This window comes from Hirundo rustica, chromosome 5 (assembly GCF_015227805.2).
Source record: "Hirundo rustica isolate bHirRus1 chromosome 5, bHirRus1.pri.v3, whole genome shotgun sequence".
NCBI classification, from domain to species: Eukaryota; Metazoa; Chordata; class Aves; order Passeriformes; family Hirundinidae; genus Hirundo; species Hirundo rustica.
In genome coordinates this window covers 29,000,622-29,022,307 of record NC_053454.1, presented here as the reverse complement: position 1 = coordinate 29,022,307, position 21,686 = coordinate 29,000,622, and the positions used below count along the sequence as shown (strand labels likewise).

At 34.2% G+C, this 21,686-nt stretch overlaps 1 protein-coding gene across 4 annotated transcripts in view; it reads right to left on the bottom strand.

Annotated features, from left to right (window-relative positions):
• Positions 1 to 2,923: 2,923 nt before the first annotated feature.
• The window catches only part of TUSC3 (tumor suppressor candidate 3), a 106,053-nt gene continuing 87,290 nt past the window's right edge, over positions 2,924 to 21,686 (bottom strand). For all 4 annotated transcript variants that reach the window (XM_040064567.2, XM_058420639.1, XM_058420640.1 and 1 more), the window contains 3 exons: positions 13,006 to 13,080; positions 10,637 to 10,727; positions 2,924 to 3,208 (listed from right to left, as the gene is read on the bottom strand). In XM_040064567.2, coding sequence (XP_039920501.1) covers positions 3,193 to 3,208; positions 10,637 to 10,727; positions 13,006 to 13,080 — 182 coding nt within the window. In that variant the 3' untranslated portion in view covers positions 2,924 to 3,192. The remainder of the gene's footprint in view (positions 3,209 to 10,636; positions 10,728 to 13,005; positions 13,081 to 21,686) is intronic.

The window sequence follows — 21,686 nt, the reverse complement described above, 5'->3', positions numbered from 1 at the left end:
TAACCAGGTTGCACTGCACTTGCATTTTCCACACATCACAGATAAAGATGTATTCAAGTGGTCCCAGCATCAGTTTTCAGGAAGGTTGTATTTCTGACTTTACTGCCATAAAAAGTGACCATTAAGCCCTATCCTTCTCTTAGTATCTTTAAATTGATTTTCAAGTCATGAGAAGGACATCTCTTCCCATTCCATACTAGGTTCATTAATAAATCCTTACCAAGGGATTTTTATCCTTGTGCTTTTCAGACACAATTTTATCCATCTACAAGCTTTGTGAACTTAAATTCTCCTTTATACAAGTCCTACGCCTTTTTCAGATAACTATGTTTATCCGTCCTCTCAGTAAGCTTACTCTTTATTGCCAACTCAACCATCCCATCAGGACTGGAAATTGTTCACTGGTCTGTAGCTTAGCTTTCCCTCTTTCCTTTTTATATGTGACAGCTGTGTTGGCAATCTGTCAGTCCTCTGACACAGAGGCAATCTGTAATGATAGGTGAAGGCACCTTGCTCAGCAGTTCTGCAATCTCACATGTGATCTCTTTCAGAGCTCTCTGATAAATGCCATTTAGTCTCAAGATCTAACCAGCACCTAACTTATCTATTTAAAACTATTATGCAGAATGTGCCAAACCATGTTGACCTAAATTTTCTGGCCTAGCTGGCGCAGAGAATTTGGCTTCTCTGTCAGAGTCTTTATCAATGGGTGTCCCTTCTTACATCTTTGTCATCAACTCTCTGACTAGTTCCCTGCTTTGGGTGTATTTTAACAAGTCTCTGCTACCATGATAAGCATCATTTTCTGATGATTTTTTTGAGCCTGTTATTTTACACTTGATCTGTGTGCTGCTGTGTTTTCATTTCTCTTTGAATTGCAGCACATATTTTACCTGTGCTTCTAATGAAGCACTGAACAGCCACCAGGCTGTTTGTAGGTGTCTTGCTTTTTGCCTATTGTTTGTTGTTGTTTGGGGGGAAAGGGGGGTAGGTTTGTTTGCATTATCTGCCTTTATTTCTAATATATTCCAACTTACTGCAGGTTTCACTTTGATTGTCCTGCCTTGCAACAACATTTACCCTACTGTACTGTGGTTGCCGTTACAGAGTAGCTATCCCATGAATACCTCTTATATGTTATGTCAGCACTCATGCACTACTCAAGCTGCTGCTTTTGATTTGGACACTATTTGAGATCTATTAGTCCCATAAGGCAGTCATGTGTCACTGGAATGCTTTACCGCATCACAAGCTGAAATATTTAGTCTCATTTGCATGAGGTCTTGAGATCTCTCACTACTACTTCCTGTCTGAAATTTGCAGTTTTTCTTCTTTCACTTTCCAGTCACTCTTGTCATCTTGATCAAACAGCAGTGTGTATTCTTTTTTTAGAATACAACTTCCAACCATGGAGACCTACTGCTCTGCTTCTTGTTTTTCTTGTAAGATGTCCATGCTGTTGCACTCTATGTAATCTTTCCCACACAGCCCCACTTTGTCACCTGCATATCCGGCTGTGCCATCCTTAAGCCATTATCCTGATAACTGTCCTACTGATTTATTCATACCAGGGCCGTTGTTCAATACCATACAATTTAATTTTTTGATCCCTTTCTCAAGAGAAAGTTGAGCACTTTCTAGCACTGACAAAAAACTCTTGCAGATTCTGTCCTGGCTTCCTTGCACTAGCACAAGCCACTCAACTGGAATCATAGCCAAGATGATCTTGCTTCCTGAATAACAGCTGAAGCACTTCTGAAAAGACTGCAACCCCCTTCACAGTCCACATCAGTCTATGAACCAGGTGTTTTGAGTTTCAGGTTTTACTCAGCTTCTAATATAAATATTGCTCTACAACCTTCTAGTGTTTTCACTAGGGTAATTAGTAGGTCTTGCTCTAGTTTTGTGTAAGATGTAAGCTGTCTTTCATCTTTCTTTTTTGTCCAAAAATGTTTTCCAGTTCTTAACATACCAGTATTTCTGGAGAAGAAATAAGTAAAAGCATTAGATGAAGAGAGTTTTGTAAAGTCTAGTCAATCTTATCCTCATATTTAAAGGCATTTTTTGTATTATGAATGAAGAAATTCCTAATACTATTGACAGTGAATTGGTACTTGGAAAAGTACCAGTTGGAAAACTACCAGTAGGGAGGAAAAAAAGTAGGACTGAGGTAGAGTATCTTGTGATGATTCTTGTTTCTTGAGCCACTGAGACTATACTATGTAGGTATATACAAAGATTTATGAGTAATTCACATAATATAAGATCCAAACAGCTAAAAAATGGCATTTGTAAATGGTATTACTAGTTCCTATATAAGCTTTTCACAAAGCTCAGTAGATACATAAAACAGGCAACTGCTCCAATTGACTCACCTGTACTGTGTTACAAGCATCATTCAGGATAATACCTTCCTCCTGTTGCTGCTTCAGAAAATAAGCATGTTTTGGGTTATGAAATACTGTTGCCCCCCACCCTCCCATTTTCTCACCACAGACTCAGCTAAAAAGGATCTGAGTTCTGACTGAAGTTAGCCTTCATGCCTTCAAGATTCCACAATGAATTCCGTTATGAATTGCATCCTTTGGCATAAGAGGGAGATGAACTTTTAATGTATGTATTCTACACACTGCTGAGTCAGGAAAATAACACCAGGATGAAAATGTGTAGAATATAATTTTATGTTAATGGCTCAGCATGTCAGAGGTGATCAGAGACTATACAAATACTCTGTTACAAAGCAAAGTGAGAGTAAGGTGTAGTCATTAAATGAGAGTTTCCATTAGGGCGTTTCTCTTAATAGTAGCTAAAGAACTGATGTTATTTTGTTCAGTTCAAAAAAACATCTCAAAACAAACTTGACATTAAAAACATACCCTTTGGATCCATGCAGTATAGTTAATAAGGAAGACTTAAACAGAAGCCCAATATATGGAAATTTATTTAAATTCTTCAGCACACTATATCATAACATTTTAGCACTTCCCAATGAGATATTTACTATATGTTTCTATAAATTACGCATTCATTGCATAAAACTCCATTCATTTCTCTATCAACATACCATATAAATTATCACAAAAACAGATGAAACAACAGAAGATTCTTGAATACATGTAACATTGGTGGGCTGAATATAGCAGTTATAGCTTATCTTCACGGTAAGCAGCTCTAAATGAATCCCGCTTGAATTCATTTAATTAAGAAGCTGAAAAGAAAGAAAACATGATTAAATGATGAAAAATGCATATAAAACATAGCACCAAAATTATTTGAAAATAATAATAAACAAGGACTTCAAAAATTTGTTTGAAAAGTCATTTGATATTTGTGTAACAATCTCTTTTTATATTCCATTTAGTGATTACTAAGCAAGCATGAAAGTTGTCAAATAAAACATAAGTGATTGAAACTTAAATTTGCCTATTTAAAAAAAAAAAATTAAAAAGCAAAACACTCTTTGAACATCTGTTCTCTTTAATCAAGTTTTGCATCTGCTCTTACTACTTGAAGTGAGAAATCGCTCCCAGGGGATGTTTCACGTTTATTTAAAACCATCTTCTTTTACTGCTGAAGTGGCCCCAGAGCTGGAAGAGTATAGCGCAATTGGCAAGGCTCTGTAGGGTTCCAGACTCCTAAATTCTTAGTATTTTAATATGTTAAGAAGTTTCCAACAATATTGCTGTTTCTTTATACCCGGAAGGAAACTCTGTATTTCTAAAATGTAGCTATATATTGTGTGTCACACCTTTCTAAGTACTTTACCAAGTCCCATAGACTGGGATATGGGAAGACAGAGAGAGACTTGTGCATGACTATGGACTAACTGTGCAAATACACAAGCAAGGAACTACTGAATGGAAGTACCGCCTCTTACTTTGCCTGGTAGGTCTTTCAACTCCTAGATATGCAGTGTGCACTAGGATACATGCTGTAGTAATTTCACCAGTTTTTCCATTCATGGCATTAATTAATCATTACAAAACATAAATATAAATGCCATAAGCTTAAAAGACTGTTTCAGTACAAAGATGTTCACTGCTGCAAAAAGCTGACAAGCTCGTTAGGCAAGACATACAAACCAAGGCAAAACAGATGGTAACTGGCTGGGTGCTGGAGGGTGAAGGGATTAACAACAGGGAAAAGCTAGCGAGAAGAACTTCATGAAGAGATGAACTGTAGAGGGCTGAAGAGAGAAATAAGAGAATGCTGGGCACATGTGACCAAAAACATAACCAAGGTCTAGACAGATGTGTAAGGCCATGTAGAGGAAAGGATCTGAGAGGAGAAGAGAGAGAACTAATAGAAAAAGTTTGGAGAGAAGAGTGGGAAGGGCTGAAGATTTCAATAATCAGAAAGGTAGCATTGATAGGCTTAAGAGGTGTAAAACACTCAATGCTGTAATAGCAAAAAAATACAGATACAGCAGTTGGATCACCATGCTACTACAGCTATTGATCCTTATTTTCTATCTATAAGGGAACTGGACCTTTAATAGCTAAGAGACATGATTCAGTGTTGCTATATTCTGTAAATTCTAAAATAAGTGTAAGAAAAAAAAATCAAGCAAAGAAGGAAAAAACCTAGGGCAGAAAGCTGAAATTCCATCTGCATATGATGACAAACTTTCTTATTTCAAGGGTGAGAGGGCAGTGGAACAGGCTATCCAGAAAGGGTGTGGAGGCTCCTTCTGTCAAAAAACTTGCCTGGAAAATGATCTTGTTCAACCTGCTATAACTGAACCTACTTTAGAGGAGTGATTCATCTCCAGAAGTTGCTTCAACCCCAACCATACTTTGACTCTAAGGAAAACTATAAAAAGCCAAAACAAAAAAAGGATTTTTTAATGAAAAAACCATAGAGTAGCCACAAAGAAGGAGAGGGGGGTGGTCAGTTTCTAAAAAATCAAGAGTAACAAACTGGACATCTGTTGGGATAGATCTGCAGCCAGCCAAAAGAAAACATGTTCCCTTTTGCAAAACAGGGTGAAACAGAACAGGAAAGCCTGCATAAACTGTACCTCTCTGGACATAAACTAGATGGGAATGGATAGAAATAGGTAAAAGTAAATGGCAAACTGTAAGACTTACAGGGAAGGCATACAAACAAAAAGAGGCATGTTTAATGGCGATAATCATGGAAGGACGGTCCTACTGGGAGAAGAGCATCCAAACTGCCGCAGTAAGAAGCACATCCTTCCTAAGAGACGTGCTATGGGTCCAGACATCTAGAATTCAGATTTCTCATTTTTTAAAGGATTAGAGACCAGCACTGATGTTGACACTTCCCATAGAGAAGAATATGGAGGTCTGTGAATTTTCACAAATTCAGCATGCTGTTAGATGGTTTAAATGAACAGAGGAAGATTGCATTGTGTTGCCTACCATTTCTGTGGGCAGCTTCTTTCCTGAACAACATACTGTTTATCCACATTAACAGTAGTAGTATAGAAAAAACTAAATGTAAGGGCTTTGTTTTGACAACTGTGTATTATTATTTTCCTGTCTTAAAAGAATACCGATTTCTGCTGTTTTAAAGAAAGTAGCCAATTTGGCTGGGCACTATAGATCAAATTGTGAATCCTGGTATTTATCAGAAGTAGATTTACCAATTCATAAATTTAAGGTGAATCAATTTAATTGTGCATGAAATATCTAAAAAGCTGTTACTAGTGTACTCATGTTTCTTAATAAATTTAATTTCATACGTCTGTAAATACTATTTGTATACGTACTAATATTTTTACAGTATATTTCCAAGAAATTACTATTCTATTTTATTCACTTGCATTTAGTTTCAATTTCAATATTATACAGGATTTCTTTACCAGAACTAATTTAATTACAACAAGGGTAGATGTGTATACAGTGAATGTAAGGATTTTTCAAGCTCTGGGACATCTTGCAATTTGTGTGTCCTGTTGCATTGACTGTCCTTCCCTGAGCAATAAATGAATACTTTATGTCTGACTTAACATTTATGTTTTTTTTTTTTATGAAAATAAGGCGTTTTTTATTTATCATGCTTTGCACAGCTTAGTTCATTTTCTCTGCTAGCCAATAAAGAATATGTATTTTACACTCCATCAATACATAGTTTAGAAGGCTGTTTATTTTTTATGGTTTAACTAAAAAAAAAATCACATTACTCTTGTAAATAATACTGAAATATAAGAGCTATGAAGGATAATTGGATAATGAAACATTATGAAACATTCAACATAAATGAAACATTCAACAGCAGGGCAGGTTCTAAAAAAATTCAAAAGCTACTTAATGAAAAATTATGAAAACAGAATTTTCAAGTGTTCATTTCATTGGAGATTAAAACAATAAATGACAAAACGTAGTCTTGAAAGAACATCTTAAGTGTTAAGAGTAATGAAACTTTGCTAGAAGTTTCATTCAGAAAAAAACCAGAAAAAACAATATAGGGCAGTTAATTAGTTGCAGCCAAAACTAAAAAAGAAAAATCCAAGATTTTTTTTTTTTTTTTTTAATATCAGTAAAGCATGGATAAAACTTTTCTGTGTCCTCTTGACGCACTGTGACAAATATTTATATGCCCAAAATTCCCAGTAATACAATATGTGCTTATGTACTGATATTTTCTGTTCTTAGCATCCTCTCTTGTTCTTTTTCATATTCTGTATGTTTTTGGGGCTGAAACTACCTAAGATGTGGTTTCCAGAGAGCCAAGCTTTCCTGACTAGCAAAGTAAACTTAGATTTCATGGGTTTTGCTTATAGTGATGAATAATCTCTGTGTCAGTCCCATGTGCATGAGTTGACAGATGAAATTTTGTGTTGATATAATGACACTGTATTGCTCAGTCACTGAGTTTCTGATATTTAATATATCATTTATTCACTTTAAATACTTGGGTGAGAAGGTTTCCAAAAAAACATTGTCTAAGATATATATCAACACTCTTGTCTTATCCAAAAAGAATTATAAATTCAAAATGCTCAACAGTATAAAATAAAATTATCTTTCAATAGTTAATGATATCAATTAAAGTGAAAGCTTTAGCAAAATGAAAAATTTCATCTTGTTCCCATAAAAAAGGTGGATTAGTACAGTCATGAAAAAGTCCTGCCACGGCAAAAATGGCTCTAGCAAAGCCATTTGCTGCATGTGAGCTCATCCATCATGATTGTGTTCGCTCAGTGAGTAACCTTCATGATGACCCCCACTTTGCATCACCTTTCCCGTTTCAATCCTATAATGGATAAGAATATTTTACCAGTATATTTGTTAATTTTTTTTTTTTTTGCCCAATCCCAGCCTTCAATTAGAAAATCCTGTAAAGAAAGAATCAAATCAGAACTGGAAATGTTTGAAGTGGATTGAAAAGAGTCTGTCAAAATTACTGTCCCTTCCTATATATGTGCCCTCTAAAGAGCACCTTACAGACCATAGTAGAAAAAGAAATAATGGTCTTTCTCCAGTTTTTGACTCTGGCATTATGTTTATCCACCTCTGTTTTGATTTTCCTTTACTACATGGAGGTCACTGCAGAAAAGAGGATGCACAGCAGGTTGTGTTATTGTTTCATTTTTTACCAATGCATGATGTTTCACAAAGGACTGACTTGGTTTTTCAGTGCCAGAGAGCAGAAAAAATTTAGGACATTTGGATTTTTTTCTTTTTTAAGTAGGATAGTGAAGTTGATGCTTGAGGTCATGCATATAGCATTAAAGCAATTTCAGTTTTCTTTAACTGTTGCTTTAGGCAGACCAATAAATGTTACTTTTTTCATGACAGATCATTAGTATGCATTGTTGTTAGTATTCTTAAAGGCAAAGCTTTACTAGCCTGAGGACAATTCGTCCCATAAAGACTGATAGTTTCAAGGTGAAATCTACCACCAGAGAAAGGAAAGGGCTAGACATATTTCACATCTTAAGATATAGTTGCACTGGGATCAATTGATGAGGCATGGAACTTCTTGGAAGATCTTAAGGAATTCAGACAAAAATATTAATGTATTTTGGCATATATGACTGAAGTTAAAATGCAGGATACTAAATTAAAAGGGGAAAGAGAAAATAACAGTTTATATACTTGGTCCTCCTTAGTGTTTTGCACATTCATTAGAATTTGTAAGAGCTATCCACAAAAAACAAAGAGGCTTCTCTAAAAAACACTACGGGATTCTGAAGATGACACATTGAGACCACTGAAATGTCAAAGAATCAATAGTATGTTTGTTTAAAATAACAGAAAATTGGGTCAGAGTGACCCAAGAGACCAACAGAAACATGAAAGATTTAAAACTGGAAAGGACTAGATAAGAAAATTACACGTGTGAAACTAGTAAATGAAATTTGATAATAGCACAGCAAAAGGATCAGCTCTAGGGATGGTTACCAATAATTCTGCATTGTGTGAGGATTTAAGATTGAATGATTAATTTATTACCATGAAACCTTGGAACAATCTAGGAAAGACCAACTAAGCCCAAAAGATCTTGCTTAATCGTGCAGAATCAGTAACATTATAAAAAACTCACAAGAAAACCACATATCCCTTAGCCAGCTATTAAATGTTTCCTATGTATTTAGGCATACACACTGTTCATTTCTTTATGAATTTACTTGATTTGTAAGTTGTGGTGTTGAGACTACTTAGCTTCTTAAGACTGAATTTGGTTTACGGATCTAATAAATTCTTCACAGTAACAACATGATGTGGCACTATTTTATTTTATCAGGATAGTGATGAATTATTTTTTTCAGCATTGTCATGGATTTATTTCTTTCTTAACCAGCTTTAGCATACTAAACAGGTACACAATTTTGATATACATCACCTATCAAACTAATTTATATATTTTTAATTAAACTTTTAATAGAATTCTAACCCCTAGCCCCAAATCTTTCTGTGCTTTAGTATTTCTTAGCTGAGATAACAAAAGGGAAGTATGAAATCTACATACACCTCCAACTTCTGTTAGACACTCCCATTAAAAGATATCTGATATTTCAATAAATTCTAGATTAACTGTGGGGAGAATAAAGTAAAAAAAAAAAAAAAATCCACTCCACCTAGTATTTACAGTGAAGAGATTAGCAAGAAAAGAGGGGAAAGCCCTACATTATTTAAATTAAAAATTCTCAAAGCTTATAATACCTGATACTACATGATATACTCAGTGATTAAGTTAGCACTAACACCAATGGTATCATGCCGGCATGCAAACTCACAGAGCACACTAATGCTCACAATGCTGTTCAGCACCAGACATCCTATGTACCAGACAGCAGCCAAAAGCCCCTATTGCAAACATTTACAAAAGCAATTCAAGGTCTGGCACAGATATATAAGCATGTTGTTAATAGGTGATACATAGGTGAACATTCTTAAGATGAACTAAAAATGAAAGTAATACAACTGCCAGGTTCTCTTTAGTAACTGATGAATTGCATGGAAAGGAATAGACCATCACCTTCTCCATTTAATAAACTTGTTATGAGAAGATGGAAGGAAGCTCAGACCACTCTTTGGCAATGCTTCTCAATGAGCTTTGAGCTGCAGATTAAGCTCATAAATCTGTCTTCTCTAAAGTTTAAGATTTAAGCAGTTAAGGAAGGTAAGAATACCTCACACTTAGGAAAACTGGATCCCTGCCTTTCACCCTAAATCAGTCAAGCTGGAAGTAATCTCTAGAGAGGATGCTGGGAGGCAGGACAGACTATGCCAAATGGCAAACTGTTAATTTCTGATGAAATATAATTAATATAATATAATATAATATAATATAATATAATATAATATCTGATGAAATTCTGCAGTATGATGCTACCGGGCCCTTTATAGACCTCTTTCTTTAGCAGAAATTACTAAAAAGCAGGAGCACACCTTGCAATGGGAGAAGTTTCCTTGTTCTCAGTATGATGTTATTAAATAATAAAATTAATCTGAAGCAACCTAAATGTCAATTAAACAGCCTAAAGAGACCAAGCTCTGTAAAAATGAGAATAGTTCTGAAGTCCTACAGCAAAAACTAATAGAAAAATTATAAGGTAATAACTGATATGTTACATCTAACTTGGCTTTGTATGGCTGAATCCTTTTTAGTGGAATATAACACAGAATACAAGACTGGGTCTTGTACTAATCATGTGGCCTAATCAGAGAAATCTACTTTTTCACTTGTCAGAAAAATTGCAGCTGTTTAACTGACAGGTGTATATATAATTTAGAAAAACTATAATCCTCTCTTCTATATGGTGTGGCTGACAAAAGAAAAGGGTACTTTTAGTGAAGTCAATCTCAGCACTGTACAGTGCTTTGTTGTTTTGTGCCCTGTTTTATGTACAGCTTAGTTATACAAAAATAAATAACTAATAAAGCCTTACAAAAACCCCCCATGTTTTCTTTTTACATTTTTCAGGGGCCACTGTATATGTCATGCATCTGTGCTCAAACCCTGTTAACTGGTCTGCTTTAACAGTCATGCTAACAGTAGCATTCCAGCCCTTTTTGCTATGCTTAAATTAATCACCATTCTTCTTCCTTCTACCACCTTCCATTGACTTCAGTGGTAAAAATTAAAGATTGTTTGACTGTAAGCAATTCTTAAACTTCTACAAAGCTTCAGTCCATAGGATGAAAATTTAAAGACAGATTACCTGTATGGGTAGCCGTGGTATTTGGAGCGAAATATCGACAGCAGGAAGCTGAAGAAAAAGACCACAAGACCAAGGCCTACCAGACATATTACTGCAAAGAAAACAACTTTGTTTATTAGCACATAAAAGATTTAAAACTGCAATCCCTACAAAGAATATTATTTATGTCAATCACTTATACTGAATTTTGACACAGTTAAATACAAAATGTTACTGCCTTGACTACTGAAGCCCACTATCTGCTGACAGGATTTCAAACAGATATGGAAATAATATTTATGGTTATTAGGAAAATATAACCTGTCAGGGCAAATGTATTTTCAAGAAAAAAAGTAGAAATTTAAAAGTCAAATGTATGTGGATGCAAACACCTTACTGCTGATAACAGATTTAATAACCTATTAAATTATACATATCAAATAATGTCATTTCAGGTATTTGCTTGTTCTTTTTGGGAAAAAAAAATACATTTAGAAAAATGTCCCTTGACTAATGGAATCATGCTCTCTCTAGCCAACCATCTATGGCTGAAGTAGCAGTAAAGGCACTTTACTGCTTAGTAACTACTTTATCTAGTTATTAGTGGCTAAAAATGTCACTGTTCTAAGTTCCAAGGCTGGCAGCCATATCACTTTTTACTCTTAGCTCACTAACAATATAAATCTTCAGGTTCTGAAGGTAATGATGCAGATCTTCTGATACCATCCAGGTGAATGTGCTTTGCATCTTTTCAGACAAAGAATGAACAAAGTAAATGCTTACATTAAAAAACAAAATTTGGAACATCTTTTAGCTCAAACCCCTCTTGATTGTGATATCCCACTCTACTGCATGGAAATAATTTTTTTTAAATGGTGGAAATGTTACAAATTGAGATGGAGCTCATCTACATCTAATGTTTTGATTCTAATGAGGTACTTTGATTTGAAAAACTCCTCATCTTATAGTATTCCTACTTTAGCCAACCCTTTGCTATTTAATTGCAATATTCATGCTTCAAAAGTGTGCTGCCTTTCAGCGAAGGATGAGAAAACATGAAGCCAAGGAAACTGACAATGATGCATTTTTTTATTAAAACTGACCATGGGGAAAGTGACACATGTCAACTGGAATATAAAATTTCTACAGTTATTTTGAGAAAACTACCCATGTACAGACCTAATAAACACACTTCATTACAAAGAAATCACCACTCACAGATATGATTTCCAAGCATGGATGAATAAATTGGAAGCATGAACAGTACAAGGCAGATACACATAATGGCCACAAAGAGCGAAGAGCCTGATTTTTTACTGCAGTCCACCGATATTTCACTGTGCCTGTGTTCACAGGCCCCGATCTAAGATCATATTCCAATTAAACTTATGTCACTGTATCTTTTGACACTGTATCCTTTGTTAAAGCTACTTACTGTAGAAGATATTAAGAATTAATGACACAGCTACAGCTCGCTGAAGGAGACCTTCAAATCACTACAGATTAGAGATCTGTAGCCATTCAACCAGCTACTATGAAGAGTTCTAGAATGTTTTTAAAGAAAATAGTTGACCAGCTCTATCTGCAATACTGTGTATTACAGGAAAAGTAAAGAACTAATCTTGAAAGAAAGAGGAGGCAGTGTAGGAAATCTCGTATCTTCCAAAGACTTCAATGGCTTATATGAGAAAAATAAGTAAGGGGATGCAAATGGTGCAAAGGCAGATGGGGATATTTGTTTCAACCTGTGACACTCAGTAAAATCTTATCTGACATAACAGTGACGGAGTTTGATTCTGGATAAAACACTTTCATATTGTGTGCTTATATGATTCATTGATAAAAAGAAAATCTCACCAATATTCTGAGTAACAACAAAATTCAGAAAAACATAAAAAGTGTACTTCAAGCTAAATATCTTTAGACATTACAGATTAGGATGTTCTGTATTACACCTACAGCTGGGTTTCTGCCTTCCTCTGGAGACACAATACTGGCAAAAGTACCAAAAATAAGAATTTTCACACTCTTTTGGATGTTGTCATCTTAAATGCATAACTTCATTTTGAAAACAATGTTTTGAAACTCTTGTTTTTTATATCACTGATTTCTGATATAATTCAAGAGCCAAAAAGCATATATACAATGTAGTAGAGGTACTGTGTCAAGCTGTACCTTGGCTGTGAATGCTTAAAGTATTTTTTACTGTTACTACTCCACATCAATGCAGTTTTATCAACAGAATTGTAATGCTCTCCTATTTTCCAAACAACTAAAGGTAAACATTGGTTTAAGGCAGAGACCTTCTGAAAACAATCAGATATTCACTTATAATTTTGCAGTGTCTTCTAATTGTCTAAGCATTACCTTAGCTATAAAGTACAACTTACTTCTTCTTTTTCCAACATCCCCTTTGGAGGTAGCAGCTTCATTCAGGAGCACCATTCCCATGGTGATAGCAGCATCTGTATTGCCATTGTCAAGGAAAGCAGCAGATGTGCTGATACCTCAGAAAGCCACAAAGTTACATCTATGAACTACAGCTTTCAAGTTCATAAAATGAAAGAAGGTATTTACATATAGCAACTGGATGTCACAATCTGTACCGTGCCGATACACCCACCTGTGGCAAAAATGTCTAAGATTTTTTTTTTTTTGTGCATTCTGGATTTTAAAAAAATGAAAGAAGGTTGAAGAAGCTTTAAAGGACAAGTCATCAAGTAGGACACAAATTCTGGACAATTATGGCAATAGCCATTCCCCAGTATTTTAAAATATTCTGTATATTGATAGCAAAGGATTTTTAAAAAATGAAAACTGTAAGATGCAGAAAGCAGTCACTGCAATTGCACACAATTCACTGGTTATTTGACACAACCTGAAGCAGTTGGACTGGTTTATCTTCCTCTGCATTTAGATAAGACATTAACTACCTCTTTAGTGTCATATTGCTTAACAGTTAAGCAGAGAAACATCTCAGAGGCAGAGTCCTCAGTCACTTTCAGTGTTTTGTTGTCTCATTATAACTGTTACAAATGTGAACAAGTACATAAGGATAAAACAATTTCACTAATCTAGCAAGCTCTTAAGCCATTCTCTTAATTGTTTATTTGAAACTGTATAAACAAAAAGGAATGGTTACCACCGTGCATCACATCTGTTCTGAAGCAGAGGCAAACCTGAAGCAGGTGTGAATCACCAGAGCCATAGGTCACAACAGCAGGAAACAAAAACTTCAAAACACTTCACAGATAGTCAAATAAGGTTGGAGTTTTCAATATTACTTAATCCAGGGCATGAGGACTACAAACTTCAAGAACAAGATGTTATTATTTATGCACACAATTCAAGAAGATGCTTCAAATGTGCTAGATGCATAAGTAATATCTGCATCTTGCGACATTACAATTGCACTGATCATAATATATTAACATTTTTCATTTTAGGAATGTTCAAAATTAGACTGAAACATTCAAAGACATCTGAAATGTTCATTGCAAAATTTTAATTAAGCTGAGCTTGAGCAAAAGGATTTAGAACTGTCAATGCTAACACAATTACACTTCATCAGAGATGAGCAGCTGGATTCAGGTTTGACTTCCAAATTTTATACATAGAAACTGAGAAAAGTCAAATGAAGAATAACAAGACTTTAAAAAATAAACACCAATGGTGAAAGATGGCAGAAGCAAATAGGCAACATGAAGGAAATATAATTTTTAACATCACCTCTTTGATGCAGACATCTACCTGCAGTCCTAAGTGAAGCTCTAATTAAAATCCCACTAGTAGCTCAAATTAAATTCCTCACACAAGTACAATCTGCAAGGCATAGAGCCGGTCTATGAATAATTGGTTACATTCAAGTCTTCTAAAAGCTTATGAGTGCACTTGACAAAATATTTTTAAAAAGGCAAAATATTGTGAAAAATATTAATTTTGGAATCCATAATAGAAACATTTCTTTCTAAAAACTTGACTTGATAAGATTCAGATTCACGAGCATATGAGACTGGGAATCTCCTGTTCTACTGCTATGCTTCCAGCAGGGATAAAGAACTGGGGAGAATGTAAATGAGAACCACGAAATTCTTTATTTTCAAAGTGTTACAAAAGCATGAAAATAAATTAATTAAGGCAGTTGTCACAAAAAGGGCTGAGAAAAAAATTTGCACATGTATTAAAGAAAAGCCCCTAAGGAAGCATTATCTAATAACTTGATTTTACGAATTCCTCACTTAGATTTATAGTAGTGATTTTCTCCTGAGTATAACAGTCACCGGGGAAAAAACCCCCTGTCCCAAGATGTAAAGGTAACTCATCAGATTCTCTAGGGGAAGAGCTCCTTTTTGCAAAGGTTTTTAAATGCCTTGTAAATTTTGTTGTTGTTGTTGGTTTGTGTGTTTTGTTTTTTTTTTTTTTTTTAATTTATTGCCTGATTATTTCATGCAGTATCAGTATATAATGTGGTTCTTTGCTATTTCCCTTACCTGGCTGCTTCTGAGAAACCAACCAACCAACCAATGCACTCAAAAGCCATTTGGGAGACATCCCTTCTGTAACATAGTTCTTATTCTCTTAGCAGACCGTGAGTTTAATTCACTTTTCTTACCATCAGGAACAGCTTTCTCACAAAAGTAAGTTGTTTGCTCTGCAGCTGAGAATTATAGATCTGTAAGCCCCCAAACTGTGCTGGGTTTTTTCCTGTCTCTTTTGGAGCTTCACATATTACCCCTAAAGTTGCCCTCACACTGTCACTATTTTTGCTTCAGTTGCTGCTTTAGTCACTATTGCTGAGCTTTCACTGGCTGCCTTTTACCTTCAATGGTATCAGCTTCATAGCCACACTGCAACACTGTGCACAGTACTTGCCTCAGCTCTCTGATGCTAAAATAAAAATTCAATCTGAGTTGTCATTTCGATACAAGAATTAGCTTTTTACCACAGAATACATAGCTTGTTACTATTTTTCACTCATTTCTAACATTCTTTCTTATGCTTTACACTACTTTGATATTCTGCAATATAAAGTAACAGTCCCGCTCTGAAAAGAATCTTTTACAGCATCGCAATTCTCTAACAGTGCTAAAAATTTTAGCAAGTGGTTAATTGGACAACTTTTCATCTGCAAAACATGATGCCTCAAAAGATGTACTTATTTTCCAATTCCTCTTTATCTGCCTCACTATGCATTATGAAACTATTTTGAAAAGATGGGGGAAATGTGGCACTCTGATAAGCCATGCAAGCAAAAATTTTAAATTCAGACGTTCATGTTTTCTGATAAATTTATTCCTCTATTGAAATTCTTTGTGTAAATCCTGTAATATACCTTCTCAAATTATTACACTTTTATATATGAAACTTCTGCTTTTCCATTTCCCAGCTGATACATGTTTTCATAAAAATTGAAAACATATTATTTACATAGGGCTATTGAAAAGGTTTTGAATTTTGATACAGGAAGAACAGGTTTTAAAGTAGGATGAAAAAGATAGTAATCATCACAATTTATAAACTTAGAAAATTATCAGAAGTAACAGAATAAAACATTCAGCCCTGAAAAAATCAAGATATTTTATCAGAAGCAGGGAAAAAAGCAGACCACCAAATCCAAAGCAAAACAAATCAAAAAAATTGGATCAATAAAATCCAAAATTATAGTTTTCCTAAAAAATGAAACTAGTTGCTAGTAAATTTGGGATACTTATTATAACCATACTTTAATAGAAAATTTAATCACAGAATGCCCAAAAGGAAGAAAACCTGATAATTCCAAAGTTTATTAATGCAATACATAATTTATATCTTTAAGTCACAAATTTATTCCTAACTAGTAGTTAGTGAGGAATGAAAGGAGAAAAAATAGCTTGACTAGCATTTGGTTATTTTTGTGAAAAACGTTTGGTGGTCTCATTCATATTCATTTGTATTTCTGCCAAGGGTGCAAAATCTGGCATTAGCTTTACAAACACATAAAGAAACAACTGCCTTTTAAAATGCAGATGACACAGTTGCTTAATAACACACGAGCAAGAAAAGCTAGAGAAGAAAGTATTTATCCACTTAAGCCTGTTCTCAGTTTACTCTTACCTAAAATGGGGATAATTATCACGCAACCTTTAAAAACTGCTGGTTCAATTTATCAGACATGGAATAAATAATAGCACGTACTTTTTTTGTCAAGGAGTGATATGGACAATAAGAAGAAAGATCTACCATGGTTTCATCTTCTCTCTCTCTCTCTTTTGTTTGTTTTGTTTTGTTTTAATTTTTGTTGGTTTGGTTTTTTGCTGGGGGGGTGATGATTAGAACATGAAAAATTCTTTGCTGGCCCCTTACAAGAAGGCCTATTATGCTGATAGAGATATGTATTTTAACCTTTTCCTACTGAGACAAACTTCTATTTTTAAGGTGCCAAATAGAGTATGTTTCACCTCACCGAAGAAGGATGATTCCTGAATCAGAAGTTGAAAAAGTGGAGAACAGTCTGAAAATTATTTATTTGAATATAGATTTATGGATGAATTGTACACAATCAAGCTGCATTTAAGTATTTTTAAATGGCCTGAAATCCAGGCGTAATGATACTAACAACAACCCTGAATATACTTTCTGTTTAAAACCTTCTGGCTTCAGCTACATGAATGGTTTTTCAAGAATTTTAGTAAATATTGCATATGTCTTGGCACCAGAGCTCTCCTCAACTCCTTGAAAATACATCTCACAACACTGAAGTAGCTCAAAGTTTGCATTTCAACCATTGAAATACCAACTATACTATACCACTTTCCTTTTTGATGCCTTTTCAGCATTTTAACAGAGCAGAGAATAGCTTTTATACTAATATAGAATTTCCTATAGTGAAAAAGTTTATTATTAATTTGACTAGTTTCAGCTTCGATTTATGAACCTCTCTTTCTAATCCACAAATAATCTGATGGAACCATTGCTCTTGTGGTGCACTTAGACATCTAAGGATGGAAAGGCCAGATAAAAGCTTCAGAATAAGAAAAAGATTCTGGAATCTGTCTTAATTCAGCTGGAAAATGGAGCAGAGAGATACCTGATTAAGTTTATATTAAATCACTAATCAAACATTCAGAGGTTTTCAGCATGATTTGCATCCTAATTATTCACATTTAGGAACAGCTAAAACTAATGCTGGGGAAATGATTTTTACATTTATTATTTATGACTTTTTTGGTTGTACAGATTACATCTGATGAAATTTCAGGTTTAGTGCTGTCCATCTTGCATATTTTTATAGTGTGGTTTACCCCATAATATCTTTTTTCTGGCTTTACTTATATTTTATAATCTTAATAATTTTCCTAAATTTTCAAATAAATATTCAAATGAGAAAAGTATAAACATCTCCAGAACAGGTAGATGTGTAAGAGTACTTTACTTTCATTAATGTTAAGCATAGCAGAGAAACAAATAAATGAGGGAATTTCTTAACAGTTTAATTTAACTTTGAAATACAGATACATTTCCTAAAACAAACTTCATTTGAGCTACTTTTTAAGTATTTATCAGGCTACATAATTTTCTCTCAGTATTCTAACATTATATTACAAACACCTACCTTATTTCAAGCACCTTGTTTCAAACACTAAACCTAGCATGTCTCATCTGTTTGTTAGCACACACTTGATACCTGCATGCAGACACAATCTCTCTTGCTTTCCCTAAAAACCTATAAATATTTTTGAGAACATCACACATCTTTTTTCATAAGTCATTATCAATATGAGTCTAGGCTGTTGTTTAACTTTCCATCATTGCTAGGATCTAGGCTATATAATTTATTTCTTAGCTGAATGCACTTGAGGACTACTCCATTTAGTACAAGGATGCAAAAGGTAAATCATTTAACTTTGGACTAGATTTCTGCATCTGCTAGCCATTCAAGCAAATATGTCTCTTAACCATTAAAATATCCATTACAATAGTTAACTGAAGCCTAAAGAAACCCTAAAAAATGTCTTCAGCCTGTGATCAGTGAATGCCTCTTGTTATATGGACTAGGCAAATAAAAATAGGCCAGTTGCCAGAGCAGCTGACAGCTAAAGTAGCTTTGCAGGGATCTGCACTTCCACTGGAAAATTTTAACCAGATATTGAAAATGGCTGAAAATCGCTGAAATTCAGAGTGGTAAATGCATGTAGAGAGCACACACCATATGTGAAGGTAGTTCACCAATTCCAGTGCACTATAATGAGCTGATGAAAGATTATGAATTATGTTTCATGTTGTGTTAACAAATGCCCAACTGTGAATTTAAGGTCACTGCATATCTCTCACATTTAAGAGATCTTAAAGTCTTTTCTAAAGGGTCATATTATGAATAGTTTTAAGGTCAAGCAGCAGGAGACTTAGGTAAATAAAACTGTCTTGATTTTTCTAGCTATGATCTTATGCTTCATTACATTTAGGAAGAATCAGACAGCTTCCAGAAGAATCAGCATCAATGCTAAGTTTAATAGTTATAATGAGAAAATATACCAGGTTAATCATAACTGCTAATTCCTACAATAATAATTTAGGTTTATCTCATGTATAAGAGATACAATAAATATATAAATAAATAGCTTGCTTAATAACTGAAACTCGTTTGATGATGAAAATATTTACTTTTAAATTTACTCCTTAAAGTAAGGATCCACTGATACTACAAAAGGGAAAAAACTACAACATATTACATTCAAATTTTATTTCTCCAGGGAATGACATAACAACTTGATGAAAATTCATTAGAAATATTAAGTAGTGTCTACAAAAGAGAGGAATAAAAGAATTTAAGAAATCTTTCAAATTCAACACAGCCTATCCAACATTATTATTCCTTATCTTTCTTGGTGTATTTTGACACCCAGAGCAATATTTACAGCTGAACACTGCACACTTCAATGCCTTTTTGGATAGAACAGCGTATACACTATCTGTATTCAACTGTAGTTAATTACAAAAGTAATACTGATTTTGCAGTTTACCGCACATCATTTCTCTTAGGCAATGACAGCTCTTTATTCAAGTTATCTCCCTTTTGCCTTTATGTCTTCTTAATAACTCTAGCAACAGTACTTCAATACCCTTGTCTTTAGTTTCTCTTTCTTTTCTCTCCAAGAATGTCAAACTACTCAGCATTTAAAAAATTTTATTAGTACCCAATAATTTCTGCTGACTTCTCTTATCTATGACCCAATTTCTGTCAGAAGGTTCCAAGAATAGAGACTACAAGTCTGGAACATCTTCTGAATGGGGAAAGAGAATTTTTCAACTTGGAAAGCAGAAAAGAATTTTTCAGCTTGGAAAGGAGAAAAGTCTTTGGCAAACTCTATAAAGCTGCAAATAAAAGGCAAAAAAAGAGAGAGAACGGACTACTTCCCATGACTTATATACTAACATCACAGAGTACATTCACTGTGCAAATTATAGGCTAAAAAAATCCTAAAGGAATAAATTCTGCATACTACATGAAGTTTACACTGAAAATTCATTTCTATAGAATATTATCCCATAATTAATTAAAAAAAGGATTAAAAGAAGTAAGAATTTATTAATTGATGACTAGAAGCTATAACATGCTTTATGGTCAATCTGGCTCAAAAATCCTGGAATCATCTAGTCCATCTGGTTATTTTGTTTCACAATTTTTCCCTATGTTCTTAAAAGTCATTGCTACACTAATACATGTGGATGTAAACTGATGATAACTTGAGAAGATGCTAAATGCTATTGCTAAATCAAAATGTGTTTAGATATTAGCTCTTTTTGCATGGTAGAACTGGATATCTAGCACACAATTAGACTGCCTTACCAGGATTGCGACTGTGAAAAAAGTTATTTCTCTGTGTAAACAATGTAGTCCTAGGGTCTTCAGAGACACCTGAACTCCTCAAAAGCAAAACCTTGAATTAGACTGCAAAAAACCTATCATGTTCATAGTTCCATGTATGTTACTCCTTTTATATAATTTATATATTAAAAAAAATCACTTAAAAATCTATTCTATGCTCTTATTTAAGTTGTGTCATCTGCCATATTTATTCTACAGCAGTTATACTTCTATTTCTCCAATGACTTTTTGATAGATTTTCTAGTTCATCAGAAAGTCTCTATACTGAAACAATTCTATAAACCGCCCCCCCCTCCAAGTATGATGTGTGTAAATTAGACCCAGTTGCTTGAAGCACTGATTATCAAGCTGATGTGGGGATATATATTACATGAAACTTCCTTCTCAATTGCATATAACAAGGTTTTGTTGTTTCTGGGGAGGATATAAAAATTGGCTAATTTCAAGGAAAACTGAAAGCAGATTGAAAAGATCAGCATATTTTTATGGATATAACCTCAAATTAAATTTATACCTAGCTCTTATTCTGTATTACTCTTTCTCTGGAAATAATGATAATTTTTTTTTTTTTCTTTTTAAAAAAAATCTTAACATGTTGATTTATGGCGAACAATGAGCTAAACAGTGGCATGAATAAAAGCAAACTTTGGCTTTTGTTTTATTCCTAGGCAATAAAAAGCTAAAACATAATAGAGCTCATACTTAGTGTTCTGTCATAGAGTGTTCTGTCACTTTCTAATGAAAGCTCCACTAAAGCTATTCCACCAATTCTATAAGGCTTGCAAAATAAATCCAAAGGGAAGCCAAAATGTTGTATCAGACAGGACGGTAATTCATACCAGAATGCACCATGAACTGCAGTTTGGAAGGTTCAGACTAGATAAAAAACAACTTCACATCTGAAACTGCCCAGAGAGATTTTGTGATCTCTATCCTTGAAGTTTTGAAAAAATTGCACCAGACAAAACCAAGAAAGACAAGCTCCAGTGTCAGTAATAACCGTTGATTAACAGGAAGACTTCTGTATGTGATCTTCTAAGATCCCTTTCATTCAACACTTTTATGATTGCCATGACTGTTTCCTGAAGTTAATTCTGCAGTACAAGAGAAAGGGGAGCCAAAGAACATAACTGAGTAAGATTCATCTTGTCAGCATAACACAAACAAAGTAATAGCCTGGAAGTCACAAAAGTATATAATATACAA